The sequence below is a fragment of the Carassius gibelio genome, chromosome B20, assembly GCF_023724105.1.
Source record: "Carassius gibelio isolate Cgi1373 ecotype wild population from Czech Republic chromosome B20, carGib1.2-hapl.c, whole genome shotgun sequence".
In the NCBI taxonomy this organism is placed as follows: Eukaryota; Metazoa; Chordata; class Actinopteri; order Cypriniformes; family Cyprinidae; genus Carassius; species Carassius gibelio.
The window spans coordinates 7,986,593-8,002,071 of record NC_068415.1 but is presented as its reverse complement, the minus strand read 5'-3'; the positions used below and the strand labels follow the sequence as shown (position 1 = coordinate 8,002,071).

Sequence of the window (15,479 nt, the reverse complement as noted above, 5' to 3'; positions counted from 1 at the left end):
TGACACCGTAATTTAATTCCATTTCATTACACTCTATTTTTTTTTCTTTGTCACATCAAAAAGTGACAGGTGCATTGAGCTGACAAATTGTTTCTGTAATTCCTGTCTAATTAGACACATGACTTTCTCCCTCAAAGAAAACTTGCTTAGTTTAATTATAATAAAGAAATTAAGAATTTTATTGAGCCAGGGCCTATTAAATTGATCAAAAGTGATAGTAAAGACATTATAATTTAAATAACAGTTATTTTAAATTGAAGTAATATTTCACAATATTACTCTTTTGTTGTATTTTTCATCACTTAATTACAGCCTTAGTTAGCATAAGAAACTTCTTTCAAAGACTTACTTATTTCAAACTTTTGAGTAAAATAATAAAAAAATTAAATATAAAACAGAAAAATGTCAAATGTAATAAAAAATTTAAATAAACTATATCAGTCAGAATTTTTGCTGAAACAAAGTAGTGTCTCTAGTCTTGAAAGCCTTAGCAGCAGTGGCAGAAAAAGTCAGCTGGAGTAGAAGAATAAGCATGCAGGATAAGCATAAACCTGAAACTATGTTCTTTTTCCGTTCTTGCAGAAGGAAGCACAAAATGGTTTGTTGTTAAATCTGTGACTTTAAAGCTTCCTCCTCTTGAACCTGAAGTCCTGTTTACAGAATCTAATGATCTTTCCCGGTGTTTGCTTTGTGTGTGTGTGTGTGTTCGCACAGGGAAAATCATCTCTATTGAGACGAGTGCTCTGAGGGCCACAGGCCGACCAGGTTGGGAGGACCTGGTCAGGAAGTGCATCTACGCATTCTTCCAGCCTCAGGGCAATGAGCCCTCCCATGCCAAGAAGCTGCTTCACGAGGGTGAGCACATTCACCTCCGTTCTAGCCATTTTGAGTAGTACTTGACATTTTAAAGCAGTTATGATCTGACCTTGCATTTCTTTAGCTAAAGAGTGACTATTTATGGATTTATTTGATGATATACACTCACATTTTTATTCATACCCTCATTCACTCGTTCAAGGTGTTCTAATCTGCTGCAAAAATATAGCTGCAACCAACAATTATTTTGATAACTGATCAATCCGTGCAATTGTTTTATTATTGTTATTGATCCAGTAGCCCAATTTTTATTTCCCTGAAAAAAAAAACAGATTTATTATGTTTTACAGAGCAAACATGTTATTTTCTTCCTTCGAAAGGTTATTAAAAGAAATGTATACATTACAGTTCATAATATTATTTAATATAATTTAAAATAAAGTTTTTCTATTTTTTTATATATATATTTTAATCATTTTTATGCATTCCTGTGATGGTAAATCAGAATTTTCAGCAGCCATTACTCCAGTCTTCAGTGTCACATGATCTTTCAGAAATGATTCTGAAATTCTAATTTGCTGCTAAAAAAAACATTTCTTCTTATCAATGTAAAAAAAAACATTTCTTCTTAAACAGGTGTACTGCTATATATTTTGATAAAAACATTTTTTTATGTTTTTTATGATTTGTTTTTGTTTTTTCAGTGTTCTTCTTCAAAAAAAATTGTCACAAAAATGTGTTTTTTTGTTACAAGAATAAATGTCAAATAATTGTATTTTGCTGAATTGAAGTATTTATTTTTGACAGCAAACTTTTGAATGGTAGTGTTAAAATGCAGGGTACATGTGGATTTATCCTAAATTTAGAAGACCATTATCGTTAGCCAAAGGCAATTCTGGTTAGCAAATGAGTCTCTAAGTTGATATTTGTAAATGTGGTAACTAAAACAAACACATTTCTATGCTCTGTGTGCGTTGACAGTGATGACCCATGGCACGGCCATCAGTCCTCTGTACCATTTCACACTCAGTGATGGGACTTCCCTCAGTGCGCAGACGCGCTGCAAATTCTGCTGCCCCCCAAACCCAGACGTACAGCCCTTCATCATGGGCATTCACACTATAGACAGGTAGCTGATGATTTCTGTTGCATTTATATGAGCACATCACACAATACATATGTTTTTTGGATATAATGTTTGTTTTAGGGAACACAACACTGCTAGCTCTCAGGAAAACACTACCCCCAGCCTTCCGTCTCCTGCTGCCCCACCTTCCTGCTCACCTGCCCTGCAGCCCTCCAGTGACCTCAGCCTCCATCTCAACAACAGCAATGGCACCTGTGCCACTCCTGGACCCCCCACACCCACTCCACCAGGCTACCTGACGCCCAGCCGCGTTGGGCCCTCCCAGCAGGTCAGCAGCCCCTCTCCACTTGGCAGCCCTCTCACAGCCACCCCTACCTCATTCATGTCGCCCCGACCTCCTCGGGGCAGCCCGGGCCTGGCCAGCAGCCCACGTGTGCCCGGCTATCCTTTTTCCCCCACGGCGCCCGGCATCCACTCGCCCGCTGGCGGACTGACCAGGCAGCAGTCTTGCGGCGACAGTGTCAGTTTCTCTCTCCCCTCTCCCTTACCCCCCAGACAGACTCCGACCCCCAGCAGCTCCCCGGCACGTCAGCCTCCGGCCAAACCGCCGGAAGCGTCCGCTGATGAGCCTAAGGCCACTGCGGTGGGCAACCCCAAACTTAACCAGCTCTTGGACAGTGCCCCCGAACACGACTCCCAACCCCGTCCCGCGACCATGGCCCAGTGTCCGGCTTCTCACAGCAGTCTGACTGAGCGGCATAAGATTCTGCACCGCCTGCTCCAGGACAGTAGTCCTGCAGATGCGGGAAAGGAGCCTGACATCAAGAAGGAGCCTCCGACCAGTCCTAATGCAGCCTTGGTAGCACGGGGACATGGAAAGGAGCCCCAGGACCACCAGCTGCTACGCTTCCTGTTGGATACGGATGAAAAGGACCTGGAGGACTTGCCTCCTCCGGCTGCCCTTAGCCTCAGTACAGTCAAGGTGAAGGCAGAGAAAAAAGGGAGCAGAGAGAATGTGCCCTGTGCTGCTGCTGCCCCCACCACCACCGTTTCTACAGTCCCTTGCTCGCCTCAATCCAGTGACAAGCCCAGCCCGGTATTTACATCTTTATTTCATTATTCCTACTTAATGAATGAATCTAAATACATTATGGGAAAAAATATGTACATGTAATATTTAATATTTCTATGTACGTTACTTTTTTTAATATTCTTTTAACGTTTTTGATGTCCTTGACAGCATTTATTTAATTTTTTTTTCTTTTTACTTTATAAATGATATTTTGATCAATTTAATACATCTTTGCTGAAAATAATTTATTTCTTTTAAATCAACTGACCCCAAATTTTGAATGTTCTATTGTTTACACTCCTGAGCCTTTGAAAGTCTGACCACAAATAGGATGTTTGGCTGATGGAAGTCTATTTTGACTGTTTACTTTTTCTCAGAATTAATCTCGGCACCAAAATGACTATTTAATGAAGATTCTTTTTATTTCACAAGTGGTAATGAGAATGAGGTTATAATTAAAAAAAATGGACATCATGACAATGCTTGAACAATTTTAATTAAAAATTGCTGAAGAAAGCATAAGGAATTCACATTCTTATATTACAATAGTGTACTTATCATAATGCTATTTCAGAAGGCTCAGGCTTTAACGACGAGGTCAGTTTTCAGATGTTTTTGTTGAATCTTGCTACATGTTTTAAGGTAATATTAAAAACACTTGATACAGTTTTAATGATTTGATTTTAATTGCCATTTTATTCAGTAAAGCTGAATAAGTGATTGATTTTGACAAAAAAAATATAAACTCAACTTTATTTCACTTTTTGTCAGAAGACAAAAACTGATTAGCATTAAATATAAATATATAGCTTGCCATTATAGCAGTGCACAAATGAGATTTGTTTTTCCATGCAATAGTTTTATATTTCTTTATGTGGTCAAAAATCTATATTAAATAGTGTTATTGCTCACAGTACACTGATCTTTTTCAACTTTCCAAAAGTCGCTGCATTGCATCAAACTCTTCTCACCTTTGTTACTGGACATGCCCACACCTCATCATTCACGTCACAGGAAATGTCTCTCAGTCTTTCATGAAAATAAATTCCAGCTTCAAACTCCCCTTCAGTGTCCTAATGAATATTAATGATAGGCCTTACTCTCGCTGTGTTCACTCTGTTACTGTTTTCTTAATCTGTCAAACCCATATGTTGATTTGAGGCAGTCACGTGTGGACTTTGTCTTTCTTGTGCTCTGGTGTGCCTTTTGATGTTGATGACCTTTGCTCTCATTTCCACTCCACCGCTGTGTGTGTTTACATAAGTAGCAGTTTCCCAGTACCGATCTGGACACTTTGAACCAGCTCTTGCCCACTTTGAGAAGCTCTGTGGGGGGTAAAGCAGTAGAGGAGCCAGTGCTTGTCCAGCCCATTGAGGACAACCTTTCCATCGAGTTGAATGTGAAGAGAGAGTCACCAGGAACATCAAGCCAAGGTGATGCCCATCCCAAAGGAGTAATAATAAAATTAATATTTCAGTCCTCCTCAATAACTCCTTTGTCCTCCTTCACCTCTCTCTGTAGCATTCCCTGATGGATCAAACCTCTCAAATCAGTCCTCTTTTGAGTTCTGTGACCCTTCCACACCAAACCAGGGTCAGGTCCAGGTGGCGGATCTTGGGCAGACAGACCCGTTTCAGCCACCCAAGGAGAGCAGCAGCCCCTTTGCCAATCCAACAAGCCTCAACTCTTTCAACACCAACACAGGTGCAGGATTGAATGCGTCACCATGCTTGAAAACAGAAATGGTTTGATTGGTAAACGCAGGGGAGAAGACTGTTATCAATTTTCTTTGTCTCATTTGTTTCAGCACTGGCCAAACTGGAGCTTCCTGAGTCTCAGCAGTTCCAGCCCTTGTCCCTGGTTGAACCAATGGCTTTCGATAGCAGCTTGGGTAACCAGACACAGGCCCCTCTGTCCTCTCCTCAAGAGTGAGTGTTTATGAATGTCATAGAGTAATTCTTGATCATAATCAGATTACAGAAATGAACCAAACAATTTGATTAATATCACAATAACTATTTATTTATATTTTATTGCATTTTTTTTTTTTTTTTTTTTTTACATGTATTGTATACTCTAGTTTTGTTGTTGCTAGCAACTAAAATCACCTATGTAAAATTACACAAATTATCTAATAATCCCAAAATGTCTTTAAAATTTGGGTGGTGGAATTTTAGTTAAAAATTTAATTATAACAGATATTAAAAAAAGGCTCAGCAGGGATTGTGTTTTAAGTGCCTGTATTGTATTTATTAATTTGTTTTTGTTAAATATTTCTATTTATCTTTATTTTTGTCTTAGGTTTACATTTGTGTTTACATGTGCTGAGAACATTCAATTAAATTATCTCTGATTAATATCAGTGTGCAACTGTTAATTTATAAACTATTAGCAGGTCCAATGTTTGATCTCTCAAGAAAAGATAGAAATATTTATATTTCCAGTCAACAATTACTGCTGTGTATATATCTGAGTCACAAGGAAGCAGATGTGCACTTTCACCCAAATTCTACTTACCTGCCAAATCAGTAAGCTGTGCGACATAACATAGAGTTGCCAGTCGCTTACCCAAAGTTCCTTTCTCCTCATCATAATCAGAATCCTAAATGACCTCTGTTGTTTTTTTCTTCTTCTCTGCTCTAAGTAGGCAGTGTGTTCCGTGTCCGCTGGATAAGATGTTGTGTCCGCCCACCACTCCCGAGGGCTGTAACGACGAGAAGGTCCTGCTGGAGCAGCTGGTCACTTTCTTGAGCCGCACCGACGAGAGTGAGTTGGCCGAGCTGGACAGAGCGTTGGGCATCGACAAGATTGTTCAGGTTAGTATTATTAGAAAAAACATTCTTCTCATACCTTTTGCAAGAACAGTGTGTCTGAATGTTGACCACTTTACTGTCTCGCCTACAGAGTGGATGCCTTGAACCTGTCACCCAGAACTTCCCTCAGTCTCAACCTCCAACACCTGTACCCATGGACCCCAAGTTGCCCAGTTACCCCTCTCAGTTCCCCACCTCACCCTCACAATTTCCTGCTGAGATGGGCACAGCACAGGGCATGAGTTTCGGGGCCCCACGGATGGCGTTTCCAGGTAACGTGGGCATGGCGGTCCGGCCCGGGATGAATCGAGCTCCTGGTGTGCCCAACCAGCTGCGGCTACCTCCCAACCAGCTGAGACTCCAGCTCCAACAACGTTTGCAAGGCCCGCAGCAGGTAGAGCTTCAGCTTTCACTTCATTGTGTAATAATAAATGTGAACGCCAAACTTCTCAATCCCCCTTTTTTTGGATTTTCTTGTGCTGTGTAACGGATCCAGTGAATGCTTTTGATTTCACCCTTTTCGAATAACATGCTGTGGAACGAACCTATTCTTTTGTCGAGTGCAGCTGCTGAGCGAACGTGTGATTAGTTGCACTTGTTTAGTGGTGATATATCTCCTCTCTCCATCAGCTCCAGAACAGGCTTGCGGCCATGGGCCAGTTCCCTCAAGGGGGGCATGTTGCCATGGGGATGCGTCAGGGCATGCAGCAGCCTCAGATGCCCTCTCAGGTTAGCATCACATGCTCCGAGAAAATTACTGGATGTCATTTATAGGGGTGTAAGCATTTGCTCTGACAATGGTTTGATTTGATTAGGATTGTTTATCTCAGATTTGAATCTTAGCCACAATTCACTTTGATTTGATTAGTTTTGGTATGGTTCATATTTTTTTTTATATGCTGACAATACACCCATTGCTGTTATATATATGTTTATTTGTTTATGTATTTATTTTAAAGCTAAGTTTTTATAAATATTCTGACAGTCATTAATAGTATTATTTATAATTACTATTAGTAGTATAATTAAATATATATATATATATATATATATATATATATATATATATATATATATATATATATATATATATATATATATATAGTTTATACATTTGAGTTTTTATATAATAAGTCAGTAGTAATCAGTATTATTTTTATTATTGTGTATAAGCTGGTAGTATTTATAAATACATTTGTGTGCATGTCTATTAGAGTTCGACCGATGTATTGCCAAGGCTGATACATCGGCTGATATTTGGCATTTTGCAAATATCGACATCGGTTGATACGTTTTTCTGCTTGGCCAATGTTTTTAAACTTCTTTAAATTATGTGACGTTTCTTTTGTAAGCTGTGTACATTTTGGGCCTTTCTTTAGGAAACAAAAAAGGTTTATATATATACAGAAGTCTGTGGAACGAAAAACTTTGAAGCCCAAAATCGCAAAACTACTCATAATGCAGACAGAAACTTATAATTCCAAATGATAATTTTACATTCACAATCATGATTTGTTTTTCTGTATGAAACTGAAAGCCCCGTCTTCTCTCTCACAGCCTCCACTAAACGCTCAGATGATGGCTCAGCGGCAACGGGAGCTTTATAGTTTCCAGCACCGCCAGCGGCAGCTTCTGCAGCAGAAGGTCATGCTGATGAGGCAGGGGATGAACACAGGACCTCTGGGGGCTCAGCGAGTTCCTAAGGGCACCCAGCAGCAACAGCCACCACCACAGCAGCAGCAGCAGTTCGGCTTTCCTCCAGGCTACAACGTCGTGCCTGGAAACACCCCTACCTCCCCAAGCCATTTTAACCCCATGGTAGGACCTCTGGACCCCAAGCTGCCTGCCAGGGGGGGCATGGGAAACCAAGGCATTATGGGAGGCATTCAAGGGCAGTTTGGGGGGCCAGTGAACACTCCTGTTCAGCAGGGGCTTTTCCAGCAATTTGGGGGGTCTGGTATGTCCCATTTGTAAGCTACTTGATTTATCATGACCAGGGTTATGTTAATAACAACTTTTAATGCTTTTATCACGATCCCTAAAAGAGTCAATGTACAATTTGTCTCTCACAGGCATGATCCAGCAAGCAGATCCATCCTTTGCTCCTGAGCTTAGTCCGACCAGCCCCCTACTTTCACCGCAGAACTCCACCTCCCAGAATCCTCTGCTCCAGCAAGCGCAGCCTCCACCTGGTTATCCGTCACCTGACATGAAGAACTGGCAGCAAGGGGCCATGGGCAACAACAGGTGTGGTGTTTGATATTAGTCACCAAAAGGTCACAAAACTATGCAATTTGTTTTTATGTGTATTAATCTTCATTCAAACTGTTTCTTCTTGTTTTGTGTTAGTTTGTTTAACCAGGCAGGCCAGCCTGTCTCTCAGAGCTTTGGGCAACAAGGCGTGTATAACAACATGAGCATCACCGTCTCAATGGCTGGAGGGTCAGGAGCGGTGAGCACACTACCTCCTATTGGACCATCTGTCGGCATGGGCAACAATAACCTTGGCAACGTCACTTCAATGTGTAACGATCAGGTAAAATGGTCACTGGCTATTTATTGAGATATCTTAAAGTAGGGCTGTTACGGTTACTAATTTTGACACCACTAATATATTTACACACACATTATATATATGTAATTAATATTAAATATTAATATTAATATAATTCTAATATGCTGATTTGGTGCTCAACAACATTTCTTATTATCATCCATGATTGAAACTGTTAGCTGCTTAATATTTGGAGACCATGACACATTTATTTCAGTTTATTTTTTAATGAATAGAAAATGTAAAAGTTAACTGTGAATTTCGTTCAACTTAAAGCATTCTTGCTAAATAAAAGTATACATTTCTTTTGAAAAATTACGGTGTTTCCCTTTTCCATTTATTCCCATTTCTCAGGTACAGCAGGTTCAGGTGTTCGCTGATGTCCAGTGCACGGTAAATCTGGTGGGCAGTGACTCCTACCTTAACCAGTCGGGCCCCATCGGGTCCCAGAAGGGCCCGAGCGGGAACCCCACAGCCCAGTCTCAGCAGAAGAGCCTCCTCCAGCAGCTCCTGACCGAGTGAGGTGCCCACCGTCTGCCAGAGGACTGTCTCCACATGTAGAGATTTTTATTCTTCACCTTTGGTTTCTATACAGTATATTTGCAGGGTCGGTGTCTGGGCCCAGGCTTGTGAGGTTTCATAGCCGTTCGACAGTGCTCATTCCTGGTCACCTTTTAAAACGTCTGTTTCCGGAAAGGAGAAAAGATCACGTTCCAGAAATTGCCAAGTCTGTAAAAAAAAATTCAAATAAAATGGACCTGCTGCTTAAGCCGTCTACACGTCCTGTCAGTCAGGCCAACGTTGCAGTGCTTCTTGGAGAGCAGCGCAGCAGCTGAGCTCGGATTGGTCGGATTAGAAACTGGGGCAGGCTATGTTGCTATGTTCATGGTATATTGCTCAGTTTCAGCTGGATCTGTGACTGATAGGCTCTCCTCAGCAGTGCCTGATGATGGGAGGAATTTCCCAACACTTTTTATTTGTTAGTCTGTTCTGTTTATTGTCTTTTTTTTTTCGTTTCGGGTTCGTTTGTTTTTCTCTGTTGTCGTTTTCAGAACAAGCATCGCCAGGATGGGAGACAGCTCTGAAGTGCGTATCCGTCTGCTGCAGGCTTTCCTGGCAACACTGTTTTTGAAACAGCAGACGTTTTTTAACAATGTCCTACACATTTCCCCCCCACAGCAGCTGTGAATACGAGCCACTTAGGGTCAACTCAGCCTATCAGTGTTGTTTGCGGCGACATGTTGTGCAGGTTGGTATTATTGTACAGCAAAAACGGACAAAGTTGGGCCAAGCTCACACTTTGTAATTTCCTTTAAAACCAAAACATCATCAAATTACAGGCAACTCTTGTTTCGAAAGCATTAACTTAACACCAGTTCCTTTTTAACGGCTTTGAGAATCTGTAATGTCACTTTTTTTTTTGTAATCATCCGGGGGCGGGTCTCGCGCGTTGTCATGTATCGAGATGAGAGAGACTCACATTTTTATGATTGTTATCGGTTATTAAACACCCCAGGAAATGTTACAAACCCTCTGTTGCAAAAATGTAGATTGTACATTGATTTTCATTATACAGTTGAGTGTTTCAAGGTCACTCTTCAAAACCACAGGTGCTCTCTCCCGACTGGAGGAGCGAGGTGTTGTTTCGCGCAACGTCCGCACCGTCATTTGACTGCTCATGAGACTACTGTTGCCCAGTCAGACACTGTTCATAAGAATTATCCTTTGTTAATTTACCTACTTGTCATCCCCAATAGATTCAAACCTAAACATTCGCTAGTTTACGTGAAATGTACTAATGGAAAACCAAATTCTTTTTATATATCAAATTGACAAGCCCACAAAAATACTCGCTGTGGTCGAAATTGATGTCTCACCATGTGAGCACAAGGTATTTCACAAATCGTGTGACAGAATTGGAGCACAGCTCGAAATCGTATTTTCGTTCCCCTTTAATTAACAGTGTTCTTTTGTTCGTGACTCACTTCGTGGAGTTTAAGTGCCGTGTCTTTGTGCGTGTGCTCTGTATACAAAGAATGGCTCTTTTTCGCCAATGCTACACCAGCTTAGATTGTCCTTACCGAAAAAAAAAAAGACAAATTTCGTGAAGCAGATTCTCATTCATCTACAGTATGTACTGTTGAGATCGAGCCACTTTTTACTATGTACATAGACATTTACAAAAAGCGAGATGAATTGACAAATACATAACATTTACACTAAGTCAGCCTGTGTTTATTTTGTACGTTTTTGGCTCGCCGAGAAAAAACACAGATGTCGTAATTATTCATTTCTGCCCTCCTCTTTGGGGAGCAGGCATTCCTGTATAAATACAATGGTTTTTATGCAGTGGATAAGATTAATTTAATGAACCCTACCTGTCATCACTAACGTGTTTATGCCAAATATACCAAACTAGCAAACAGCGCCTATTAATAATGTTTTTATCGTTTTGTTTCCTCGTTTATAACGGCTCTCACAGTCAGAAGACAACATCAAGGTACAATAGAACTATTCAGAACCTGGATTATCAAAGTATTGTGTATATAACAGATAAATGTGAATATGTATCTGTTCAGAATCAACAAAATGTAGTGCTCCGAGTTTGTGGTAATAACTACTTGCTTCCATTTTTGTTTCTTCTCTTTTTTGTTTTGTTTTTGAGATGTGTATGGCTGTCTGAAAGCGTGTGTATGTGTGATTAATACTGTATATCTGGTGTTTAAAATGGAAAAACAGACAAATGTCCTGATTTTGATTTTCTTTTTTTTTCTTTCAATCTATTTTTTTGTTGTTGGAATACCTGCAACTTTTCCTGTGGGTGTTGAGATTGCTCTATATGTGAGAATGGTTTAGCGACTGCTGAATGTGACTTTGCTGAGGGAGAAGCAGCATGGACTGGCTTTTGTACGGGTTAATTTAAAAACAAAACAAAAAGGCCATATTATTTAATTTCTCTGTTGTCAAAGTTTAAACAGCTCTGACAAAGTGGAACCTTGGTTTGGGAACGGCACCGGCTTATTCTTGTGGGTTTTCGTCAACTGCCTGATGTAGTTTTTGCCATGTTTAAACGCTCTGAAGACAAAAACGCAAATATGACCAAAGCTTCAAGATACTAAAAGATCCATATCATATGCAAAGTTCATGCAATTGGACAAATGTAGCATCGAGTATAGGTGTCCCATAAAACACTACCATTTTGTCTTTACTTTTTGGACATTATTCCCCTAGCTGGTTTGATTATTTTCAAAGATATGTTCAGTAGCGAATTTCTTCAGACGTTCCCCCATTGCTACTGATCTACCAAACATGCAAATGCCTCTTCGGGAGGAACTTTAGTTACTGTTTTCAGGAAGACAGATTTCTAACCGCTAGCTATGCACCTTTAGAGGTTAAATGAATAACATTTGGATTTTGTTTTAAAACTGACACTCAAAATGGATTATTGCTTTAAATGCAGTATTCCAGCAACGCATGCAAACAAATATCTCCTGTTTTTCCTCTATTTTGTTTTTTAACTCAAGGATATACATCATTTGTAGTTCGAAACAAGTGGTTTTGAGCTACACAGGCTTAAAGCGAGAAAACCATACTGATGCAACTATACTTAGATATTTGACTTTATTTAGCTGGGTTCTTTATACCAAATTTGAGGTGCCTCTTGTACATATTTTCAGCATAGAGGACTGCTCCTCGCCGTTTGTTGAACGTTTTCTTGTTTATGAGGATTTTCTTATACTGACCTTTGTAAGACTTTTGCTGTATTTTACATGACGTTTTTTACTAAAAACCTAATGTACCAGGAACTTGCAAGGAATACAATCTAGTTTTGCACTTTATACATGAATTACAAGGAAAGAGGCCATGTTTAAATCAGACTATAGCATCACGTTTGGAAAAAAAAGAAGAAGAAAAAAGACGAAGACAAAAACAAAAACAAATACCCCCTGAATGTATGTTCGCCAAGTGAAATGCCATTTCGCTTTCCTCTGAAAAACTAAATCTAAACACATCTCAGGTTCTTCAGGAAGAACTTGGCTTGTCGGGCCCTCACCATTGAATCCCTTAACGGAGCAGGGTAATGGAGCCTTTGCTACATGGGTGTTTTTTCTGCTGCAGAACCATAGATCTAACTATGCCAATCTTCTTCAGGTGCTCCACCTCCCCTTTGCCCCGTCCTGTTAGCCGACGCGCTCCTGGCTTTATCTTTTGAAGACATTCCTCATCAAACTCAGCTTTTCCGGACTGTATCATAGTTCAGGCCCCGCACGCTCAGTGCCAAGTGCTACGAACCATTTATGCAAACTCGTACAATCTGCATTTCCTCATATCATAGTAGAGAATCCTACGTTTCGACCACCACACACTCTCCTCGTCATTCAGATGTCATCTCTACATGGTATCATCTACAGTAGCTACTGTTTACCTGTGATTTTTTGCATATTGTAAGTGCTGCCTTATTAATATACAGATATTAGTTGTATTGGTGAAGGGAAGTCATGTGTTTGTAGCTCCACTGAAACGGCGCTCGTTCTTTCAAGGCAAGGTTCCACTTTTCACCTGTAAAATTAATATAAATAAACAAATATATAGATATATACATTTTACTCATTTTGTCCAGTTTTGTATAATGCTTGTGAACTTTTTTTTTCTTCTTAAGAGGTATCATTGCAGCTGTGTGTGGGACATTATGAATGAAGATGTATCTGGGAGACTTCTGCATGTTTTGTCATGTTTCTATTTTGTTTTATTTTTTTTGTTTTCTCTATATCCAGGTTTATCTGGAGAATCCTACCTTTCTTAGGACGTTGTAGACAATCAGTCACATGCTGGGTCCAGCACCTGCAGGATTGTCCTGCGGGCTGCAAAACTGTGTTTCGCATCTACTGAATCAGTCTTATTTTTCTTGTCCATTTCATGGAATTATGTGGCTGCTCAAACTGAGATTTGAAGTTTACACACACACACACACACACACACACACACATATGCATACACCTACACTCAGACAAACAAGAAACCTTCACTCACACCTCGTGCATATGGCCCCTTTGTTGCTTTTCCAAGGTGAAGATACATACCTTGAAGGAAATTATGCTTTGACTAACAAATCTCTATAACATCCATGAATGTGAGAATGCAACACATTGCAATAAAGCACCATGTAAAAAAGGACTGCAAGTGCCATCTTTATATCTAGGGAATGGAATAGTAAGCTATTTAAACTGTTCAATTAACAGTTGCACTAATGATTGTTTTGATGAAACAGTGCAGTACAGAAAACTTAATGCGTGTGTGTGTGTGTCATATGAACAATCAGTCGGGTACTTTTCACTTATCTTCAGAAAAATATAACACCTTCTCAGTTCTTAGTTAATAGAGTCTGATATTAATGATTTAATAAGTCATATTACTTGAGATAAAGTGTTTGTAATTCACTAAAACGAACCGACTCGCAAGTCATTCACTAGAAAATCGAACTTGAGTGTTTAATATAAAACTTTTTCATAGACAAAAAAATACCTCATATGAGTAGTTAACTCGGGAGGAATTTTCTTATTTTTCTTTTTTGATTCACTTAAAAAGAACCGACTCGAGAATCGCGCATCACTAGTCACGATGTTACTTTATGATTAATTGATAAGAACCGGCTCGTGAGAATCAATCCCTCGAGAACCAAGCTTCATTGGTCGCGAGGTAACCTTGACTCACTAAAAAGAACCGACTCATTAAGTCATTAACAACACAAATCGAATTTTTTTGGACAACGTTTTGTTTTGTTTTTTCTACCCAAAAATACAAATGGCTCATAAGGCTCTTTTATTCGAGAATCCAAGGTAAAAAAAAAAAAGAAAAAAAAAAAAAAAAAGAGTAATTCTGGTCACGATATAATTCCCACACTGCACACGTGAACCATAGCAGTTCATAATTAGTAACCCACCACCTCTTACGTCTTAGTTTAATTTATTGATATGTTAAAGTGTACATATTTTAAAAGCCCTTCCAATACATTAAAAAAATAAAACGTGAGATTTCAGAATCCATTGTCGACAATTAAGAACTTTATTACCACCCACAATGCAGAATAAAGACATTCCGTTTTCATGTTAGATATTAAAGAACTTACATTTCTAACACAACTTCGGTGAATAATCATTTGCCACAAAGATACATCAAGACAAAATGTGGATGAAATTCAAAGATGTGATGTTAAGGCTGTTTTAGCAGGTTCATTCAGCCAAATTCCATTCTGACCACTCTTTAGGTTTACATTGTTCAGTTCATCTCAGAACATGGCACCATTCATGCACAATTCACTTGAAAAGCTTGAACTTTTTTAGAAATGGCTGCACGGTCTCTTTAGGGTAGGGCTTCAACGCCAAACATGTGGGGATATTCTCTGGCTGCTCCATCCACAGTTTATGTGCAATGTCTTTTTCACGTAGAGCACTGGAAAGAGTGTTGAGGGATGCCTCGTCTGGTGCCTGTGAGAGGAAAAAAACTATAAGTTGTACATATATATATATATATATATATATATATATATATATATATATATATATATATATATACTTAATGGGGGGGGGAATCATTAATTAATTTGTCCATTGTAAGATTGCTAATGGCTTTGCTAGTATTTGTCAACCATAAGAAATCGAAGACCACTAAATAATCTAAGCCAGCAGTGCAGGGACAGAAGCACACGATGCATATTATGTAATTGCAGTACAAACCTGCAGCACTACTTTGTGCATGCTGTCCAGTTCTGCCAGATACTCCTGAGTATCAGGGTCACTGTAGTGTAAATGAATGGCAGCAGTGGCCGCGTGACAGGCTTGAGTTATAACCGCCCCTAAAGGCCATGATAAAGTGTGTATCAGGTCTGATCGGACGATCACATACTGGACTAAACGCCGGGAAGTGCCACTGCTCGGCGTTGCCATTTTACTGAATGTGAAAATAGCCTGACCGGAAATGACTCATAGGCGGGTTCATGTTTACGTTCCGGGTAGTACTAGCTCCGGGTTTAGTTCCTTCCTGGTAAAATTTTTGACTGGATGCCCTCTAGTGGTTGTTTGAGGACTCTGTTCATTTATGTTTAATTGCATATAATAAAGTTGTTTTTACCTTTATCTC

At 39.6% G+C, this 15,479-nt stretch overlaps 2 protein-coding genes across 4 annotated transcripts in view; one reads left to right on the top strand and one right to left on the bottom strand.

Annotated features, from left to right (window-relative positions):
• The window catches only part of ncoa1 (nuclear receptor coactivator 1), a 39,608-nt gene extending 26,091 nt beyond the window's left edge, over positions 1 to 13,517 (top strand). For 2 of the 3 annotated variants that reach the window (XM_052586707.1, XM_052586708.1), the window contains 13 exons: positions 715 to 855; positions 1,798 to 1,945; positions 2,024 to 2,999; positions 4,243 to 4,408; positions 4,497 to 4,679; positions 4,783 to 4,903; positions 5,620 to 5,791; positions 5,880 to 6,182; positions 6,419 to 6,517; positions 7,346 to 7,745; positions 7,861 to 8,035; positions 8,138 to 8,324; positions 8,697 to 13,517. In XM_052586707.1, the coding sequence (XP_052442667.1) occupies positions 715 to 855; positions 1,798 to 1,945; positions 2,024 to 2,999; positions 4,243 to 4,408; positions 4,497 to 4,679; positions 4,783 to 4,903; positions 5,620 to 5,791; positions 5,880 to 6,182; positions 6,419 to 6,517; positions 7,346 to 7,745; positions 7,861 to 8,035; positions 8,138 to 8,324; positions 8,697 to 8,864 (3,239 nt within the window). In that variant the 3' untranslated portion in view covers positions 8,865 to 13,517. The remainder of the gene's footprint in view (positions 1 to 714; positions 856 to 1,797; positions 1,946 to 2,023; positions 3,000 to 4,242; positions 4,409 to 4,496; positions 4,680 to 4,782; positions 4,904 to 5,619; positions 5,792 to 5,879; positions 6,183 to 6,418; positions 6,518 to 7,345; positions 7,746 to 7,860; positions 8,036 to 8,137; positions 8,325 to 8,696) is intronic. The other variant, XM_052586709.1, reaches the window with a different exon arrangement.
• An 865-nt stretch (positions 13,518 to 14,382) lies between these two features.
• ptrhd1 (peptidyl-tRNA hydrolase domain containing 1) lies at positions 14,383 to 15,331 on the bottom strand. Its single transcript, XM_052586721.1, has 2 exons — positions 15,077 to 15,331; positions 14,383 to 14,827 (listed from the first exon to the last, which is right to left on the bottom strand). The coding sequence occupies exons 1-2, from the start codon at positions 15,284 to 15,286 to the stop codon at positions 14,657 to 14,659; spliced, it is 381 nt and encodes a 126-aa protein (XP_052442681.1). The 5' UTR covers positions 15,287 to 15,331; the 3' UTR covers positions 14,383 to 14,656.
• Positions 15,332 to 15,479: the final 148 nt, after the last annotated feature.